We start from the raw sequence: 20,723 nt of genomic DNA, 5'->3' as shown, positions 1-20,723 counted from the left end.
AATATACTGTATTATTCGTTTCAGAGGTAGAATTTAGTGACTCACCAGTTGCAAATAATACCCAGGGCCCATTACATCACATGCCCTCCTTAGTGCCCATCACCCAGTTACCCTACCTCTTTACCCACCTTCCCTCCAGCAACCTTCCGTTGGTTCCCTATAGTCAAAAGCCTACTGGCTCTTGATTATTGATTATGCCCTTGTCATCTTCCCAAGTCAGAGTTTGGTGACAACATCACATTGGTCGCCTGAAGTCAACCATGGGGAATGCTAATTCTCTGTTAGTAACAGAGATACTATAATGAGGAGGGTCCTCCCACATTGCTGGCTTGCCATCATACCACTGGATATGTTAGCTTTTTAACAATGTGTTAAGAAGGCTGCAATTTGGTTTAACAGGGATGATATCAAGTCCAAATATGCAACATTTCTGATTTTAATAACAAAAATAAAGAATAGTTCTAAAATATACACAGGTCACACTTTCAAACTGACAGGACAAATGGCAACCAATATCATCAATTGATAGTAGCTCATAATACTGATTTTCCAATATCTGAATAAATTGATTCCTACGAAGTAAGCATATGTACACTCATTTTGTTTTAAAAAGAATTGTTAAATTACTATAGGAATTTAATCAGCAAGATCCCATCTGTGGGGAACTATACAGGACATGTGATCCATTTCTTAGATAAATATATTAAGAAGGAGAGAGAGAGAGAGAGAGAGAGAGAGAGATCCTAAAGATTGAAGCACAGGTTCTCAAAGACAGTACATATCAGAATTGCCTCGAAGGCACTTTGTGAAGTCCCACCCCCAGGCTTTCTGATTCAAGGAGCCTTGGCTAATGCCCGAGAAATTGCATTTTTTAGAAGATTCCAGCTGATTGTGATGCTGCTGGTCTGCGGACCATACTTTGAGAATCACTAGATTAGAGACAAGACAAATTTACAAATTGCAATATATGGACTTTATTTGAATCCTAAACCAACTGTGAAAAAAAATTAGATAATCAAAAATATTTGCCTGCTGGGGCGCTTGGGTGGCTCCGTGGTTGAGCGTCTGCCTTCAGCTCAGGTCATGACCCCAGGGTCCTAGGATCGAGTCCCACAACAGGCTCTCCGCAGGGAACCTGCTTCTCCCTCTGCCTGTGTCACTGCCTCTCTCTCTGTCTCTCACGAATAAATAAAATCTTTTAAAAAATTGACTGCTGGCTATCTGCTGATATTAGGGAATTACTGTTCTCTTTTTCTGAGGTGTGATCATTGTAGTCTGGTTGTGTTTTTATTAAAAGGTATTTACATTTCAGAGATACGTCGTAAAACATTACAAATGCAAGGGTAGGATATCTGCAATTTATTACAAAATAGTCTGTGGGGTGGTGGTGAGTAGTGATGATACTGCGGAGGAAACCAGATGGGCCAGAGTGACCATCGCTGAATATGGGGGATGGGTACGTCCACGGGACCTTATCATGGTGTTCTCCTTGCTTTTGTGTACTCTGTAACAAGTTTCAAAGAGGAAGAATTGGACTCCTATCCTTTTCAAAGTCCCTTTCACTTCTGTAAAACCAAGTCATCTTTTTCACTCATTTCTCATGACAAAAATAAAGGCACGGGTGCCATTCATTAAAAGGGCAAAGCTTTCATTAACTATTTTTTAGCCAGAAAAGACTAAATTCAGTTGAATCCCATTATAATTCAGAGTCAAGGACACAGAATGGTTACAGCACTTCCACCTGGCTGGACGCATGTGGGGGCATCATCCGCCCAGTGCAGAACTCGCCCTTTCCTTGCTCACCTCTTCTCTTGGCTTCACAGCAAACCTGTCCTACTCCATGATAACACCCAGGAGCCAAATAGAGCCAGGAGGTTGCTACTCATCAATTTTCAAAGACTAGGAGAGGGGAAGGCCCAACTTTTGATGCTTCCCTCTGCTATGACATCACAGCTGGGATCGGGTGTGTTATAATACCTACCAATTTTATTACAAATACTCAGAAGGAAATTTTTAAAAAAGGAATTGAAAGAAGTACCGAGAAGAAATTCTCTCTAAATAGACAATGGCTCTTCTTTGAATGAGTATTTCTTCTTTCCCCAGAGGTAACCTCTGATCGCTGCACTTTAGAACTGAAAGAACCCTTAGGATCTCTGTAACCTAACTTCTCCATTTAATAAATGATGACATTGATACCCAGTGAAGTCACATAAATTAGCCAGAATGAAAAAAAGTGGCTATGGGCAGATACCTACCCGCATATAAAGAGCTTTTTGGTTGAGTGAAAATACAGAAGGAAGATAGGACTCACAGAATAGCTGTGTGTCAGCAAAGCATCTGTAGCGTGAAATTTTTAAATGCAATTCTATGTACCTGTTGATTTTTGTTCTAAAATTGGAAATAGAGTTGAGGGAGTAGTCTGTCAATGGATTCAGTTAAATATATGTGAGCATTTAAGCATTTAAAGAGGGAGTGTTGCTGCTACTCTACGGTGCTGAAAAGAATGGCAGTAACGACACTTCTCAGCCAACAACTGCCCACATCTTGGAGCACTGTGCACTAGAGGCTTTAAGTGTCCCATTCCTCATGCCACACTTCGACCCCATGCCCACTCTGCAAGGTCAGTCTTGCTATTCTCTACTGTGTAGTTGTGGAAACAGAGGCTCAGAGAAATTAGTAATATGTCCAAACTCATCTCGAGGGGTGGATCTAAGCCATCCTTCCCAATCCCTGCTAGTCCCTTCCTTAAGACTTCTGTGCTTCGGAAATTTCTACAGGTTGTGTCTGCAAAGGAGCCCCAAGCTGGGGGTGGGGGTGGTGACAGAAAGTGAAGATGGAAATGCAATGCAGGCTCTGTCTGAAGGAGGCACACTTTTTAGAATCCACACAAATTGGCACTTTCGTGGGCCAATCCTTCTCCAGCTAGTTCCCATGCTTTGGGAATCCTTCTCCAAAGAGTCAGAGTTCCTGGAACTCCTCCCTTGTGTCTAACAGACCTGGAACTGCCACGGTGCATTTTGTCTGCACGAGGTGCTGCATAAATGTCATGACGAGTACGGTGGCCTGGGCTGGAGTGGGAAGGTGAATAGACTGCAGGTGGGTACCAGGTGACTTTAAGGGGCGATGGAGTGTTCTAAAATTGGATTGTGGTGATGGGTGCACAATCACACATTTAGTAAAAATAGTAACTGTTCATTTGTGGGGAGTGAACTTTATGTGTGTAAATTGTACTTCAATAATGCTGATTTTTTTTTTTTAATGTCGTGATCTGATTGGAAATTTCTTAAGCTGGAGTCACTCTAAAAAGCCACTCCATAAAGATTTTTTTAAGAAGGCTAAGAATAGGAAGCCTGGGTGGCTCAGTGGTTGAGCATCTGTCTTTGGCTCAGGTCATGACCTCAGGGTCCCAGGATCGAGTCCCACATCGGGCTCCCTGCAGGGAGCCTGCTTCTCCCTCTGCCTGTGTCTCTGCCTCTCTCCCTGGGTCTCTCATGAATAAGTAAATAAAATCTTTTTTTAAAAAAAGCCCAAGAATGAATAGTGTCTTGCTACAATTAGATCATGACATGGGATTTGGAAATTTAAAGATCAGGGTGGGCTTTGCAGGCCTGGAAGACCAGCGCTGTCCCACAGGGCCCTGACCTCAGATGGACACTGCCCTCGGGTTAATGCTGTGCGTTGCCATGCATCTCGAAACTCTCAATGATTTCATCTTTGAACTTGTGTTCTGTAAGTGGAGGGGATAATGCGGCATGTGTGTGAGCAGAGAAGGTGCATCATGCAACATGTGTCCGCAGTTCCTTGTCCCCCGCGTCCCCTCCATTGGCATATAGCACAAAGCACTGCTGGCGGCCGGTGAGTGCAAAATGCCAGAGTGAGAGTCCACTGCAAGGCCTGGCAGTCAGCAAGGCTGCGGGGGAGAAGGAGGCAGGCATGTTATCCTACAGCTGGTAGGTGGAGGGAAGGGAAACGGCAGCCCCCACGAGGCCTGTTTGAGACAGAACCTGCTTTCCAAAGCAGAAAGAAGGCAATAGCATCTAAGAAGTGGGAACAACCCAGAAACCCTGTCGAACCGTTTCTGACTTGCATTAGTTTCTTCCCTGTGCTGGCCACGCACACTGCTGCTGGAGAAGGGGAAAGACAGAGCAACCCCTGGTCCCTCTTCCTTGCAGTCCTCTCTTACCAATCAATAGACGGAAGGGAAAGAGGGTTCACAGATTGTCTGCGTATCCGCAAGTGAGATGAAAATGGTGGGATGGGTTGTGTACGGTGTTCCCACTATTCTAATGAAATACACACACCTGAGAGCCAGAACATTCTAGCAGTGCCTCAGTGATTCCACACAAGGTAAACGCTCTTACATTTGCCCTTAGAGCTGACATTGCAAAACACAAAGATGAGAGGTAAAATCCATGCCAATCATTTCACACTTTAATGCTTCTTTACTTAGAATGGCACTAAATCAAGCAGCAAACTTTAAAAAACCCCACGACAGGCTGAAGCACGGTGCAAGAGAGCAACACCTGTTATGTCCTAGCGCCTTGCAGTGCTCTTTTCTTGCACTTTGGACTAGGGGGTTCCCGTTTTCATTTGACACTGGGCCTCACAAATTCTGAAGCCAGCCAACTGAAAAATAACTGTCCGACCTCTCCATTTTACGTATGACAAAACTGAGGCCGGAAGAGGTTGTGTGATGGGCCCAAGGTCACAGTTAGAGCAGCTCCCCTCGTTCCACAGCCCAGGGCCACAACTCCCAGGCCGGCATGGTGTGCTTACTATCATTCTCGCAGCTGTCAGGAGAGGGAAAAAAAAAAGAAAAAGTTGGCTTAAAACTGGGGATTTCTATACAGTATTTCAATCCAGCAAGTTCAAAGAATGACCAAATTAGACACATTTGCTTCAAATGGATCTCAGAGGCTTTGAAGATGGCATTGTGGCATTTTGTTTAAAGCGAGTAAGCATATTTTCTGAGCCTTGAATTTCTCCCTGTCACTAAAGAGCTTAAATAGATTATAAGTACAGCATAGAGAGTCTTCATGGCAAACCATTAAGGCTAAATGTCTATTCGAAAAGCCGGCTGGTTTCCAGTTAAAAGTTCTTAAAAGAGAAAAATGCATATGCCCCATTTCAATGCGGAGGGCCTAGACCCTGCCCCCTGGAGTATTTAAAGGTGGGTGCCCATGGGGCTGCGAGGATCAGATGACCACACTGGACACAAGAGACAAAAGACTTGCTTTCCTTTGATGTGAGTCAGAGACAGAGAAGAAAATATGACCTGCCCTCTACTTTTTGAGTTCAAAAGTAGTAATTACAGGAAGCCATTGCCCAACCATCTTCAGACTAATCTTTATTTAGAATCACTAGATGTGATATGCAGAAATAAGTGAAATAAAAACCTAAGTCGGTCTAGTTTGATTTTTAAAAGAATGTCCTTGGTTCAATGTGTGCTGCTGATGAAACGTCCGTGTAGCCTTGGATGCTCTGAGTCCCATCCCAATGTGGACTGTCCATGCTTCGCACCCCAGGTTCCCTTCTCCCTCTCCCCCCCGTTCCCTCTCCGTGGCACAGACCTCATTTTCAGCTCCTACAAGGTGGCAGGGAAAGTAAACCCTAAGGGTCACAGTCCGGGATTGATCAGAAGAGGCTGTGACGATCATAATGATCAGAGCTAATATTTACTGAGCGCTTGCTATTTTGCTGGGCGCTGCAGATTATCTCGGTGAAGCTACAGGACGGCTCTATGAGGTAGGATGGTACGGTTTTAAGATGAGGAGACAAAACAGAGATAAGTCACCTGCCCTCTAGGTCACACTAAGCCTGGAATCCAAAGCCAAGTGGACAACAGTTAAGATCCTGAGATGTCTGTGCATTTATTTTCCCCTTTGCCTCCACCTCCTATCTTCTTATTCTTCTGCCCAACAGGGAGCACCCTGATGCTGAGGGGCTGTTCGTCCAGCTGGGCCGCTGTGGCTAGTGACACATGGACAACAACTTACCCAAGGCCGCCACTGGCCAGAGCAGCCTCCTCTGAGCTGACACGGACTGCCTGAATTTACTTTTGCTCTGCTGGACCTCCCTCATCAGGGCACAACCTCCACGGTCTACACGGAAGCCCTGAGCTCGCCCCAGTCATTCGGAAGGATGGTCATTTGAATGTCCGGTCATTTTGAATGACAGTGACATGATGACACTCATGTGATTACACATGGACTCTCCTATCTTCCAGGGAGGACAAGCATTTCCTTAGAAGGACATACAAGGTTATTCAACGGATAAGTAGGCTTCTCTCTGCAGCCCTTTCTGAGCTCTAACTCCCAGGAGATGGTCTGAATGAAGACTGGGGAGTTGGGTGCTTTGGAAAAGACCCATTAAACCCAATCGCACTTAATAGGCAGACACGCAGGGGGAAAGCGCCACATGGCTTGCGTACCCGGGCTCCTGAGCGGGTGCAGAACACAAGCATTAGGGAAATAAATCAAATCAATAACAGTTTGTCTCAACACAATTCAAGCCAGGGGGTAAAGATAAGAACTAGGTCTCCTTCCAAAACAATGGCCTGATGATGCCTCTCCTTCCATCTAACCACAGACTATGGTGCATTCAGCTGGTCTGCATCTCCACGTAGCCACTAACGTAAAAAACTGAGTCATTACCTCTGTGGCAGGGGAAATCCTTGGTACTGAGTCTCTAAAAATTACAACAGGGAATCAAACTTTTTGTTTCAATGAAAGGAAGAAGAAGAAGAACAACAACAACAACAACAACAACAACAACAACAACAACAACTTAGTCATCTGGTATGGCTCAGAATTCTAACATTTCCAGGCAGGTCCAATACACATTTTCATTTCGAAGACAGATTGTCAAGATTCATTAGCTTAGATTAGACTAGGATCTTGAATTTTCAAGAAATATTAAATCAAGGTTATCGTGCCATGAAAATTTGGCTGAGTATAAAAATTGGTGCTCCAGACCGACCGTGGGCGTTAGAGAGTTTCCCGCCAGAATTATCTGCATCAAGTCAGCTCCGTGAGGCCTTGTCTCAGGGGCCCACCCAAGGGCAATGGCTGCCATTTTGAATGACACGAACTTGGCCGGGGAGCCTCAAGTCAGAAAAGACTCCAGTGAACCCTCAGTCTCGCCAGTCTTCAATAACAGGATAATAGGGCTATAATTTAGTTTGAAGTGTGTGTGGGGAGAATCCACGGCGGGAATCCGAGCCTCAGAGGCTGCAGAGTCAACCCTGCTACTAATAGGAAGTCACATCAGTGGCAGCAAATCCTCTGAAGCGGCAAGTTTCTTTTAGGAGATACTGTGCTAAGATTAGAGGGGGGGTGGGGAAAGGTTTGTAAGAAAAGGAAGCAAATGTCAAACAGATAGCAGATTTATTTTCAGGATTATGTAAAGCACAGAAATGAAAGGACTTCCACTGTGCCATGTTGTCATGGTTACCTGATCTCTTATCAAAAAGAAGAATCAAGCAGAGAAGGGAAACCTAGACGAGCGGTTGCCAGAGAGGCCTGCGCTGCCACAAGCGCTTTTCACCCAATTGAGCTTGTTTATGAGGGTATAAAACAGGGGACGGCGTTCTGCTGCTCCAGATCATTCTCGAAGGATCTTATTTTGCTCTGCGGCGGAAGGTCTGCCTTGTGCTATGCTGTCAAAAGCATGAAAACGTGAGAGTTAAAACATCATTGCTCACAAGGATTTCTAGATGGACGGGGGGGGGGGGGGGGGGCGGACAAATGAATCTTTTAAGTTTCCCCCCAATGCGCCCCCTCCCCAAATCCTTTCCCACGCTGCCAAGTGACAGTCTAGATTGAGTCATTTTCTTAAAAGAGTTGCATTTTTCTCTCTCCAAAATATCTCAGGGAACTTTATCTGGAGGCCACCGGCTCAGAAAAGAAACCGGCAAATTATTTTTAGAGATTACAAAGAGAATCCCTTTGGCCTCTGCTTCATGGTTGGCCCAGAATGCTGACAGTCTAAACAGCATAGGATGCCGGGGACCCTTTACCACCAGTCGCACCCCCTCTGTCAAAGGCTACCCCTCATAAACCCTTGTCCTGGAAAAACAGAGTGCAGATTGCTTTCCAAGTCCCAGTCCGGTCCTCCACACACCTCGCAACAGCTTGCAAAGTGCCCTTACCTGCGATGACAGGTAGTTGGAATGTGCCTAAAGCCACTAGCCTGCGAGACTCTGCTGAGAAGAACAAGAAATTTGCCCGGGACCCCTTCCATCTACTTGAACAAGGCGGAGAAAGCAGGAAACGTCAGTGTTTCTCTAACAGCTCAATCTTTGAACCGCCCCCATTTGTCATTTCCCCCAGAAAAAAAGACACTAAGCCCACCTGGCTAAACCTTGCAGGCAGGCAAAGAAGAAGCCCTGGGCTTGCGGTCCCCTTGCCTCCTCTGGGAAAGCAGGGACAGGAGTGGACCTTCGTCGTGGTCCTGTTGTGAGCTGTACACGGTTCCAGGTGTCCCTCGCTTGTCATATGTTATGAAAGCAAAGAGCAGTCCCGTGGAGCAGTGTCCTCCTTAACCGAGGGTGCCCCGGGCTCAGCCCAAATCGGGAACTTGCTCTAAGTCACAGAGAGCTGACCCCAAACTCACCTTTACACCCCACAATGCCAGACAGGGCAGGGCACTGAGAGAACTTCTCCCCGGGTTAGTTCCCTTCCCTGTGAAATGTTCTGGAAATTCGTACAGTTTATCTTGCACTTTAGCCATTTACATATCGAAATGCGTATCGTGTTATATTACTTCTATTTCTCTTTTCTATTACAGTTTGTATCTCACATTCGTTGTTTTTTTTACTACATGTATAGTTAGGTTACGCTGTCTGCAAATTTCATTCTAGAATGGAAAAGAAGCACCTCCAAATATGTGTTACGTAAAGGGAGGCCTTGAGTCTGAGAACCCTGAAAAGCACTGACTCCTTCTGCCCAAGTTGACGTAGGGTAGATCCTAGTTTTTCTCTAAAATTTGGGACCCAGAAGCGTTTCTCAAGTCTAAGGGGAAGTTGTTATGAGTGGAGTGCAACTGTGAAGTTTCTGCAAATAAACTAAACGTATTTCTAAACGGTCAGTGATGGGGAGAGAAAAGGAAAATCCAAATTCATTTGTAAGGGTAAGTTTCCTTTTCACTAGAAAGTCCGTTGCTTTTACAATAACTACTCACATCTCAAGGGCTCCTCTGGGGTCAGGCACCAAGCCTAGGAGTGAGAGGCCAGGCTCAGGGGAGTGGCAGTAACGATGCTGGAGCTGCGCATGAGCTGGGAATAGAGATGATTTCCACCGTCACTTATTTTATAACTAGAAATTTGTACCTTTTCGTCCCCTTTATCTTAGTCCACCCATCCTCCCCATCCAATGTCCCTTCTGGTGACCACCAGTTCGTTCTCTGTATTTAAGGGTCTGTTTGGTTTTTGTTTGTTTGTTTTGTTTTGTTCTTAGATTCCACACATAAGTGAAACCATACAGTATTTGGTTTTCTCTGTCTGACTTATTCCACTTCGCGAAATCCCCTCTAGGTCCTTCCATGTTGTTGTGAATGGCAAGATCTCATTCCTTTTTTATGGCTGAGTAATAGTCCATTGTGTATCTATACCACCTCTTCTTTATCAGTATTATTGTAATAATGTTGTACGGTGACAGACAAGGAGTTAGGGTGATGGGCATCGAGCAAGGTACGGAGTTGTGGAATCACTATGTTGGGACCTGAAACTAATATAACGTTGTGTGGTGACTATACGTCAGTAATAAAAAGGAGAGAGTGATTCTTAAGGCTTCATGTAGCCACTGGGAAAATGCGACAAGAGGAAGCAGCTCATTCTTGTTTCTAAGTTTCATGTGACGGAAGCCATGAGACGGCGATCTGCTGGTTATTTTACCTGAAAAGTCTCAAGAATTCTAGCATATTCGTGGGATACATCATCACTTGGACATTTCTCCAGGAAAATGCAGACTTTGGGCTACTTTAAAAGGAGCAAGTGGGCGCCTGGGTGGCTCAGTTGGTGAAGGATCTGGCTCTTAGTTTCAGCTCAGGTCGTGACCTAGGGGTCAAGGGATGGGGCCCTAGGTCAGGCTCCGCCCTCACTGCAGAGTCTGCTTCAGATTCTGTCTCCTTTTCCCTGTACTTCTCCCTCTGCTCATGCTCCTCTCCCCTCTCTCTCTCTCTCATAAATAAATGAAATCTTCAAAAAAAAAAAAAAAAGAAAAAAGCAAGTATGTCCAACTAACTCACTGATTTGATACTGCCCTTGCCTCCCACTCCTGCAAAAAGTAAAGAGAATACCAGAAATAATAAATTCTCTTCTGTTCCTCTTCGGTTATTTTGGATCTAATACCTTTCAACAAGCGCCCTTCTTCAACATATATACCATACATAAAGAAACCGCAGGTTTCCTCTAGAGCCAATAGACTTCTCAAAGTTTATTTCTTTTGATAAGAAACTATGTTTTAATGGAGGGAAGAAACTTTATGGTAGGAAGCTGAGGTTTCAAATTTTATTCAGGCTGTATTTTTACTGAAAACAGTATTTTTTTCTTTATAGAATACTAAAAGATTGAATTTCATATTTCAGATCCTATGAAGGCTCTAAGATCCAAGTCCAACATTAAATGTGTGTTTGACCCCATGCCCTCCTTGCATTAATAATACAGCTTATACCTAAGTATGAAGGGACCAAGAACAGCTACATGGAGGTAGAATGCGTGGGACTTACACCTACATGCTGTCGAACGAATTCTAATATTTCAAGCACACATAAATACGAAAGAATGTCAGAAATAAAACACGGACCACAATTTGTCAGGCAAATGACATGAAGACATTAGTCTTCAATACGTCTCCATGTCCTACAATTACAGATGTGAGACCATTGTTCTGGCTTCTATCCTTACAGATTAAAATCTAAGTAATTTTAAAACTGAAATATAAAAGTTGTAAAATCCTTTATACTGAGAAGTTTTTAAAATAAACTTCTCATTTTCCATGAGAGGCAGTAATAAAATCATAGGTGGCATAAAAATCCTGACCTGCTACATTTTTAATGGATTTAATTAAGACAGCCACATTCCACTGTCAGTAGAAAAATCTTCTTAGGTCCGCCAGGCAGATTTTAGAGAAGCAAGTAGCAAATAGTAGGGTGCTCTGATGATATTACTGGGTCTCAAGTAGTTCTGTGTAACCAGCATTGTCTTATCTAAAGACCCTTATGAAGGCAACCTCTTCTGACGAAGGCATTCCCTCTGCTAAGAATTTTCTTTGCTGAAAACAAAGGTCACAATCTATCTGGCCTCAAAAACTACTAGAGCGGGCCCCACATCAGGTCTATGAAAAGTCCCTTAATATAGATCCCTATGGTGCATAAATTAAACATAATGAAAGTTGTAGAACTTTGATGTTGCATTATCTGATTCCAATCTAAACCTGGGCACCTGTAAGCACCTCTCGTTTTATTTCACCGCCACTCCTTGTCACATTCATTTCATCCTTATTTGTTAGTCCTGTGTTCGAACAAACCGAGACATAAAGGAGTCAGAACAATCTGCCCTAAATCACAACACAAGCCATTCACCTCAGAAACCTGCTAACTAATAATCTACTGATGAATTAAGGAGGCCGTCTTGAACTTCACGGATCCCTCAAACTTCATGAATTCGCAACCCTGGAAAACCATGCTTGTCTTTGCTTGCCTGCAAATGTTCCCTCTTCATTTTCTACTTGCAAAAATCATGCAGATTCAAGAATATGAAGAAGGAGGTCCAAAATAATGAAACCAGGTATCATATGTGGCTCATGCACACGTGGTCCCTATAGAGGGTTCATGTTACCCTTAGATAAAACTCAGAACAAAATTAATCTGACAACTAGCATTATGACCAGCACCCCTGCCCCCAGCATAGCCAAGCTATGTTCCTTTCTACTCCCCTAGGTAGCCAGTCTCCTCCCTGGTCTTTTCTTCTTCCATCTTTGCCACGCCCCACCCCTACACTTGTCCTTGAGCAGTTCATGTAATTGCCCACTTGCCCCCAGGGTAGGTGTTTAGGATGTAAGGCTGAGGAAAATGTGTGATTTGGGGCCTGGGATGGATTATTTGCTGGGATGATCAGTGGGATCAACAACTTTCATGTTGAAGTGGAAGAAAGGGATCCTTCCCCCCCTTCACGGAAGAGAGTTCAGCAACACTGGCTTTGGATACTTGGGATGATGAAGGTTGGGTCCAAGGGATGGAAGAAGATGCAATGGGACCAGTCTTTAGAAGCACCAGAGTCAAGCATCACAACCAAGCAAGCTAATACTACTACTACTACTACTATTACAGCTAACCATAAAATTACTACTAATAATAATTTCATTTGGTGCTTCAGAAATCGTATGTCTTGGGCAGCCCGGGTGGCTCAGCAGTTTAGCGCCTGCCCTCGGCCCAGGGTGTGATCTTGGAGACCCAGGATCGAGTCCCACATCAGACTCCCTGCATGGAGCCTGCTTCTCCCTCTGCCTGTGTCTCTGCCTCTCTCTGTGTGTCTCTCATGAAAAAATAAAAAAATAAAGAAATCATATGTCTTCAACAGTGAAGCATAATTATCTCAAGTGTAAGACAATTTCAAGGTCAAGAAAGGCTTCTGTGTTTTCTGAGTAAATATTCACCAATGTTCTTAATAGCACAGGCAATTCCTTTAACACGGGGACAAAGTTTATTTTCCCCTACCATGATTAGAGATAAAAAGCTGTGAAAATGTAAATGTGTAGGAAAGGTGACACACTGGTATTGATTTGCTTCGGTCAACATACAAATGATGGTATCAGGATCTCTCTTGGTTCCCTCCTCTGCCCTGCTTCCAAAAATAAGAATTTAGTATTTTTTGCATCTGACTTTCCACATGCTCCCTTCTAAACCTTGATCCATCAATAACCCCTCTGCTCTCCGGTATCGTCAACCTTATTTATTCAATATCCTAAGTGCCAAGCACTGTCCTACACACTGGGGATATCACAGTAGGTAAAACAGACAAAAGGATTATTCCTCAGCCATTAGAAATGATAAATACCCACCATGTGCTTCGACGTGGATGGAACTGGAGGGTATGACGCTGAGTGAAGTGAGTCAGTCGGAGAAGGATAATCATCACATGGTTTCACTCATATGGGGAATATAAGAAACAGTGAAAAGGATTATAGGGGAAAGGAGGGAACCTGAGTGGGAAATATCAGAGAGGAAGACAAATATGAAAGACTCCTAACTCTGGGAAACAAACAAGGGGTAGTGGAAGGGGAGGTGGGTGGGGGGACGGGGTGACTGAGTGACGGGCACTGAGAGGGGCACTTGATGGGATGAGCACTGAGTGTCATACTATATGTTGGCAAATTGAACTCCAATAAAAAAAAATACAAAAAAAAAAAGCAGATAAAAGTCCTTGCCTCAAGAAGAGATAAGGCACAAAATCAGAAGTGATGCATCAAGCAGAAAATGCTGCAATTTTAAACAGAATGGTTGGTGTCACCCTTAGAAAGTGACATTTAAACAAAACCTTGAAAGAGACAAGGGGATGAGCATTCCAGGCAGAAAAAGCAAGTGCAAAGGCCCTGAGGTGTGACATGCTTGGAACAGCATGTGTGTCCTCAAAGTATATCAAGGAGCCAACAAAAGGAGATCAGTGAGGTCTTATAGGTCATGGCAACTGGCTTTTATTCTGGGTGAGCTGGGAAGCCATTGGGGAATTGTGACCAGAGGAGGGATGTAATCTGGTTTACATCCAGCATCTGGGCTGCTGTTCTGAGATCAGATTAAAGGGCACAGGGGTAGAAGCAGAGAGTCCAGTTAGGAGGCTAAAGTGGCAAATCCAGGTAAAAGATGATGGCAGTCCGGAAAGGTCCTAGTCTTTAGGGCGTTAGCAGTAGAGGTGGTAGGAAGATTCTGGATATATTTTGAAAGTGGAGGGACGCCTGAGTGGCTCAGCGGTTGAGCGTCTGCCTTTGGCTCAAGCCTTACATCGGGCTCCCTGCATGGAGTCTGCTTCTCCCTCTGCCCGTGTCTCTGCCTCTCTCTCTCTGTGTCCTTCATTAATAACTAAATAAATATTTTTTAAAAAATTAGTGGAGCCAACAGTTCTTGCTAAGAAATCAGATGTAGGATAAGAGAACAAGAGAAGAGTCAAAGATAATTCTGAAGCCCTGGGCCTCGGCAACTATAAGCATGGCGTTGTTATTCTTTGGGATGAGGAAGACTTGGGAAGGATTGGTTACTGGAGTGGAACATTAGGAGCTTGGTTTTGAATGGTAAGTAGACATCCAAGTGGAGATGTTGGATATAGAGTCTGTAGATCTGGGGAGAGGTCCAAGTCATGAGCTAGGGTGCAAGCCATAGATAGACAAGAGGACTGATGACTGAAGGGCAAGCGAGGAGACTATTTCAAGAGATGGGAGTGATCCCATGTGTAAAATGCTGCATTTGGGTCACAGAAAATGCAGACTGTTCAATGACCATTGATTTTATCCATCTAAGGTCTTTAAGGACTTTGACAAGGAACTTTCAACAGAACAGTGAGCATAGCCCTCCATTCCACCATGCCTCGCAGGAATTAATCTAGGAGAAAATGAGAGATGAGAAATCAGAGGCAACTAATACAGAAATCTCTTTCAAGGTGTTTTGTGGAGAATGGAAGGGGAAAACCAGGCGATGGCTTGAATGGGGAAAATGAGTTCCAAAGATTTTGTTTCGTTAGTATTTTGATTTCAAGATCAGAGACATTTTAGTGAATCAGTGTGCTGACAGAAAAGACTTAGTAAAAAGGAAAAACTCATCAGGTTAGAGAGAAAGAGAAAATTACTGGAGCAATGTCCTTGAGGAGACAGAGTGGTAGGATTGGATGAAAGTAAAGGAATTAACTTTGACCAGGAGTATGGACAACGGCCCACATTTCCCACTGGCTCCTTCCCCTCCGACTCCTTTAGCATGATCAGCTCCCCTATTATAAAACTAAAAAACCCCAATTGCATGTGGCTGTGCCCTCTGTCTCTCCTTCCTTCCCTTAGCAATCTAGTATCTTTAAGACATTGTCTACACTGGCTCTCTTTCCTTAGCTCCCTCTCACTTAACCTGAGACAGGCTGACTCCACCACCAATGGCCCCTGAACTGCTTATTTCAATGGACTATCTTCTGTTTTAGTCCAGCCATTGACTGCCTACCCTTTAAAAGCCCTTACCCCCCTTAGCCTACCATCTGGGCCCTCTCCCTGGGCTCCTGTTCCTCTGCTGGACACCTCAAGTGTTAGTGTTCTATTGGGTTTTCTCAGCCATCTTCTCACTTGAGAAAGGAATATCACTTAGCCAAACTCAGAATATCTACCCAGGGAGAGCTAGGAGATTGGTCTTGAAGCTGAGTTTACAGAGTAGGCTAGCTATTTTTATTTGCAGCCTCCATTCAGGATGGCTTGTCGGGTGCAGATGTAGATTCTAGCAGGGCTTAATCTCCCCACCTCTAGCCATCCTTTGCTCTTCTGGGATCAGGGTTTCAAATGCCACTGACATGAGGCCTATACTATCCAACAAGTACTAAAGGGATGCTAAAAGCTCACTATCTTTTCAAAGGTCAAAGAAACATTTGGGAAAGAAAGGAAAGGAGAAAGAAGAAGAATAAAAAATAGGAAAACTGAAAATGAAATGTTTGATCAACTCAAATACTCATCTGCAGTTTAACTCATATGATCACCTATGTAGTAATATATTGCACACAAAATATTTTGATATATTTTTATATGATGTGAAGAGTAGCCTCTAAAAGTAAGAGTGCTCAGAGACTACCAACCCGAATTATTTACTGAAAATCCAACCCAAAATTTCTTCTGGAGCTCCATACCCTCCTCTCTAACGGCCTATGGCACACAGTCACCTCAGCGACCACAGGAATCTCAAATATAACACATCCCAAAATAAAATAATCTTTCTTCCCAAACGTGCAGCAGAAATAGCATGGGTTTGGGTATCAGCCAATTTTCTAGGTCCAAATTTCAGCTCTTTGAGTTAGTCATGTTGTAGAAAATAAGAATTAAAAATAGGACTTTGTCATTTACTAAGAATCGCACTATGGGGAGGCAAAGGAAAGTGCTCACCAGCCAGAGGTATAAGCACATGAGTGCAGTAAACTCTGGAAGGGGCTGCGATAGAACGATGTCAGGAAACAGTGAAGAACAAGGAAAGGAGAGGTCAAGGTTGTCTTTGGTGATGGAACAGGAGAGACTTCTCAGAGAGGGTAACACTGGAGCTGTGTCCAAAACAGGAGATGCTGCTCATCCAGGGCATGGCTAGGAGAGGGTAGGCGAGAGAGGGTCAGCATGAACCAGCATGGCCCCTGGGGCCACCAGCAGATTTCTGGGCCCAACAGAGGAGGATGGGAGAGGAGCCTACATTGGATCAGGGATCCTCTTTTATCAGGAGCTACAGTTGCCCTTCTGTGCTGAGGATGATGGAAAGTCACAGAGGGAATTTAAGCAGGGGACAAGTATGACCCAATTTGCATTTGAGAAAAATAACTTTGGTAGACATACGGGGGATAAATGAGAACCAGATTGGAATGGAGAGAATCCTAATAGACGGTTGCAGACATGCAGGCCAGAGATGCTGGCGTTGGCTTAGGGCAAAGCAGTGCGAAGGGAAGGGAGGGGGACTTAGGGAGGTGTGAAAGGGTAAAAACTCAGATCGTCATTGGATGCCGGGTATCAGGGGTTGAGGAACAGGACTCTGGAGTTGTCACAGGGTCTCTCCTTTAGACGCTCCTCTGACTACTGAGGGGACTAAATGAGACCATGTCTGCTTGGCACATAACAGAAGTGCAAGAAATATCATTTCCTCTCATTTTTCTCCCTTGTTACTGGCACCATCACCTACCCAGTGGCTGAAGCCAGAAATGTGGGAGTAATTCCAGTCTCCTCTGTCCTTTACTCTTCACAACCAGCCACCCCAAGCAGATGACACTGAGTGAGGAAAGGAGAAGGTAGAGATAAAAAAAAAATTGTGAAACAATCCTCACAGAGTTTACAGTTTGCCTCTAACCTGGATTTAATTTTTGGAAAAGCGGGCGAACAGGAGCCCTGGCGAAAGGTGTTCTCGGACCTGCCCACGTTCAGGGCTTGCAACCAGGTGAGGGCTTCTTGAGGCAAAGCTCCCCACCACACACACCCCCCTAATGGCCATCCTGCCCATTCTCTTTCCTCTTTTCCCAGCTCGCTCGCTGGCTTCCCAGTTATGGAGCGCTTGCCTGACTGCCGAGACTGGAAATGAGTCTGAAGGTTATACAGGCCTTCTCCAAGGGAAATGGTTAATACACTAGATAGTAAACAGGACTGAGTACACTTTGGGGTCATTTTTTGAGGAAAGGGGGTTTTATTTATCAACAATATGGTCTGGAAAAGGCAAAACTATGGGGATAGAAAAGAAGTCCAATGTCGCCAAGGCCTAGGGTTGGAGGGTAAAGGACTCTGTGTATGTGATGAATGTGATATCACATTTTTGGGTGTGATACAAATGTCCTATAGCTTGATTGTAACGTTGGTTACATGGCTGCCATGCTTTTCCCAAGGGCACGGAACTGTACCCTGAAGAGCATCAGTTTGACCATATGCAAAGTGTACCTCAGTCAACCCAACTTCAAATAGACAAATGAACAAATGAATAAGCAAGCAAATAAGTTGTAAGGGCTCAGTAAATGCTTGCTACAGGGATGGTGGTAAGGTATATGCTGAAAAACGCTGCAGATTTTACTCCTTCCCTGAATGTTTGCATTTTAATAGAGGACCTTAAAACTAAAAACAAAAAACAAAAACAACAAAACAAAACAAAAACCTAAAAGAAAGAAAGAAAGAAAGAAAGAAAGAAAGAAAGAAAAAGAAGAAAGAAAGAAAGAAAGAAAGAAAGAAAGAAAGAAAGAAAGAAAGAAAGAAGAAGAAACCTTTACAGCCCAAAGAAGTCTCCAGTAGGATATTTTTTTTTTTTCAAACGCACAAATTTCTATTCTATTATAATCTGGAGAGAGAGTTCTAGATGAAAGGAAAGGCCAGTAGGAGAGCCAGGGGGCAGGAGTGGGGAGACCACGACTGTTTCAAAATTTACAGGCCAGAGAAATGAGATGTTTTCTCTACGTAAAGCATCCTCCTCTACCATTTATCCGTCATTTCCAACAGAGGCCTGGGTGCTAATCCTGGTCCAGGGTGTTGGACTCTTACTGAAAACAAACACCAATCCATATTTCCCAGTAGAAAGACACTACACTTAAACGCAGATGGGACAGCAGGAATCAGGGCCTGGCAGCTGGACGGGAGGCTATTTAAAGCGAGGCCAGGCGGCCCCCACCCCACAGGGCCAAGCCATGGGTGGCTTTGAGCTGACCAACGTTTTCCTCGCGGGCTGGGCTGCCAGTCTGCGCCTGAGGATTGGAACTGATGGCAGCCTGTTTCGGCCACAAGAACCAGGGGGGTGACCCCTCTCTGAGAGGGAAATGCTGTCTGGCTCTCTCTAGGAATCACTCCCCAGTCTTGTGATACCAAAGCACCTTGCTCTTCTTTTTAATTCAAATTTCCTCCTCTGACAGGAGGTTACGTGTTACAGGAATCCTCTCTTACAAACCACACACAGAACTAACTTCTTTCCAAGCCACTGGAAGCCCCAGATGTCAAATTCTTGATTTTTCTGTCACCCTGGGCACGTGTCCCTGCTTCATTTCCCTCGAGCATGTGCAAGCACCTGCGTGAACCAATACGATAGTTTCCACCACCACCCTTGGCAGCCAAACCTGGACGAGTCAGGAGAGCAGGAGGTCTCGCTTCCCCCGGTGGCCCCTGACACTCCACCCTGGTGACCGGTGGAGACGGTGGGCACTGACTGTTGGTCGTACTGATCGTCAGGCGGTTCCTCGAGGTGGCCAGAGCCATCTGTTCCTCACCCTCCCTGGGTTGCAAGCTCAGGGAAGGAGGCATGGAGCACTGTGCTGGAGGGGAGGCAACAGGTGACAGGAGCTGTGGTGGCCTCCTCTCCTGGTCCCCCGGGCTGCGGTGTCTGGGAGGTCCAGGAGCCCCAGCAGCTCTCACACACCTCAGGTCGCCCCACTCGTGTCCCCAGCCGACCCCTCCAAAACGAAACCCTCTCTAGCAGACTTGATCTGCCTTCAACTCTGTGTTTCCCTGACACAGCCCTTTTTGGGGCTCTTGTGAATCCTCCCCTCCTCCCCACCCCCAACAGCAACAAAACACAAGACTCGGCCTGTTAATTGCTTCCTTCCTACCAAGGAGGCGGCCAGTTGACTGCACCTGCTGAGATTGTTCGAACTTATGCCTGCAGAGTTGATGAAAGTGATCTCCTTCTTTTGAAGTTCGGTGAGAGCTAACTTTTACTGAGTGCTAACTGTGGGGCCAGGCATCAGGCGAACCTCAGTAAAGTCAGTTAATCCATGGAAGGGAGGTGGCAGTTACTGATAAACCTGGCTGGGCTCAAAACCCATGACCTACCCATAACCATAATCGCACTAAACTTTGCACTAAACGGGGTCACTAGTCCTTCCTGCCCTCCCCACCCACAACCCCAGCCTGTTGTATTTGTGACTAAGCAGGACCCGAGGAAGGAGAACATCAAAAATGCTTTACTGGTCTGAAGGGTTTCAGAAACTGTTCCAGAAAGTTCTGTTGTCTGCCAGTCAAATGGACCTACAAAAATCAAGGAAATAAACATGTGTAGAGGGTTAAAGACCATTAAACTCTGCTGCCCAAATCCTTTATTTTTATTCTTTGAAGTCGTTAGAAATATAATGCTTTCAATGTTTTATTAGAATGTAAAAATTTGGCAGAGTAGTAACTGTAAATGTTGTGTTAGGCATAAAGTAATACTTTTTCTGATTATAAAATTTAAATGTTTCCATTGCAGAACTTTTGGAAAATATAAAAGGACTAAAATAAAAATGAATCTTACATGCATTTCCATCACTCAAAGGTAACCTGGCTAATACATTGGTGGGTTTCTCTTTTGTAGAAATATGAATGTATTTTCTAAGTGGGATGGCTGTGACATCAAAATATGTATATGAATATTATGTTAGCCAGCACTTTTCCATATATTTTTTTGAAATTACCATCTTTAACGGCTGCAAATTATTCAACAAGTAATAATTTATCTAACCATCTCCCCAAAGTTGGAACTTTGAGTTTTTCCCAGTTTTTCACTATAATAAGAAGCGCCATCTCTCCCATTACTTACCCCAGGTTGTTTACTGGAAAAGGAATTACTGGATCAAGAGAACTTTTCAAAGATCTTAAAACATTTTTTCCTGGGTAGCCTGGGTGGCTCAGCGGTTTGGTGCCACCTTCAGCCCAGGGTGTGATCCCAGGGACCCGGGATCGAGTCCCACGTCGGGCTCCCTGCATGGAGCCTGCTTCTCCCTCTGCCTATGTCTGTGCCTCTCTCTCTCTCTCTCTCTCTCTGTGTGCATCTCTCATTAATAAATAAATAAATAACCTTTGGGAAAAAAAAAAACCTTTTTTCCTATATACTATTGAATGACTCTAAGTAGTTCTTTATATAGTTGGCTGAAAGAAAACGTTGAATTTATATGAAATATGTCTTTATTAGCTTTGTATAGCTTTGTATGGCTAAAACACTTTTGGTAAAATTGTCACCTTGACTTGAATGAATAAATCTTTGAAAAAGAAGAAGAAAACAGCTGGAAATCATATCTA

General features: G+C 44.4%; 1 protein-coding gene across 24 annotated transcripts; it reads right to left on the bottom strand.

Moving 5' to 3' along the window:
* Positions 1-4,413: 4,413 nt before the first annotated feature.
* LOC111091799 lies at positions 4,414-20,304 on the bottom strand. 24 transcript variants are annotated; one of them, XR_005376179.1, is made up of 7 exons: positions 19,638-20,303; positions 18,791-18,985; positions 9,181-9,274; positions 8,352-8,487; positions 8,150-8,241; positions 7,453-7,657; positions 4,414-4,790 (listed from the first exon to the last, which is right to left on the bottom strand). XR_005376179.1 is itself a non-coding variant. In XM_038569480.1 (6 exons), the coding sequence occupies exons 1-6, from the start codon at positions 19,741-19,743 to the stop codon at positions 7,603-7,605; spliced, it is 678 nt and encodes a 225-aa protein (XP_038425408.1). In that variant the 5' UTR covers positions 19,744-20,303; the 3' UTR covers positions 7,369-7,602. The 24 variants fall into 24 exon arrangements, 8 of the variants coding, with proteins under 8 accessions (XP_038425408.1, XP_038425411.1, XP_038425412.1 ...); XR_005376190.1 differs by lacking the exons at positions 4,414-4,790; positions 8,352-8,487; positions 19,638-20,303 and adding exons at positions 9,893-10,054; positions 16,891-16,976 and having other exon boundaries at positions 7,369-7,657; positions 8,150-8,244; positions 18,791-19,596; XR_005376188.1 differs by lacking the exons at positions 4,414-4,790; positions 8,352-8,487; positions 19,638-20,303 and adding exons at positions 9,893-10,054; positions 16,891-16,976 and having other exon boundaries at positions 7,369-7,657; positions 18,791-19,596.
* Between the last annotated feature and the right edge of the window lie 419 nt (positions 20,305-20,723).

Source organism: Canis lupus, chromosome 22 (genome assembly GCF_011100685.1).
Source record: "Canis lupus familiaris isolate Mischka breed German Shepherd chromosome 22, alternate assembly UU_Cfam_GSD_1.0, whole genome shotgun sequence".
Classification (NCBI taxonomy): Eukaryota; Metazoa; Chordata; class Mammalia; order Carnivora; family Canidae; genus Canis; species Canis lupus.
The sequence above is the reverse complement of the archived record's forward strand: the minus strand, read 5'-3'. Positions and strand labels throughout refer to the sequence as shown.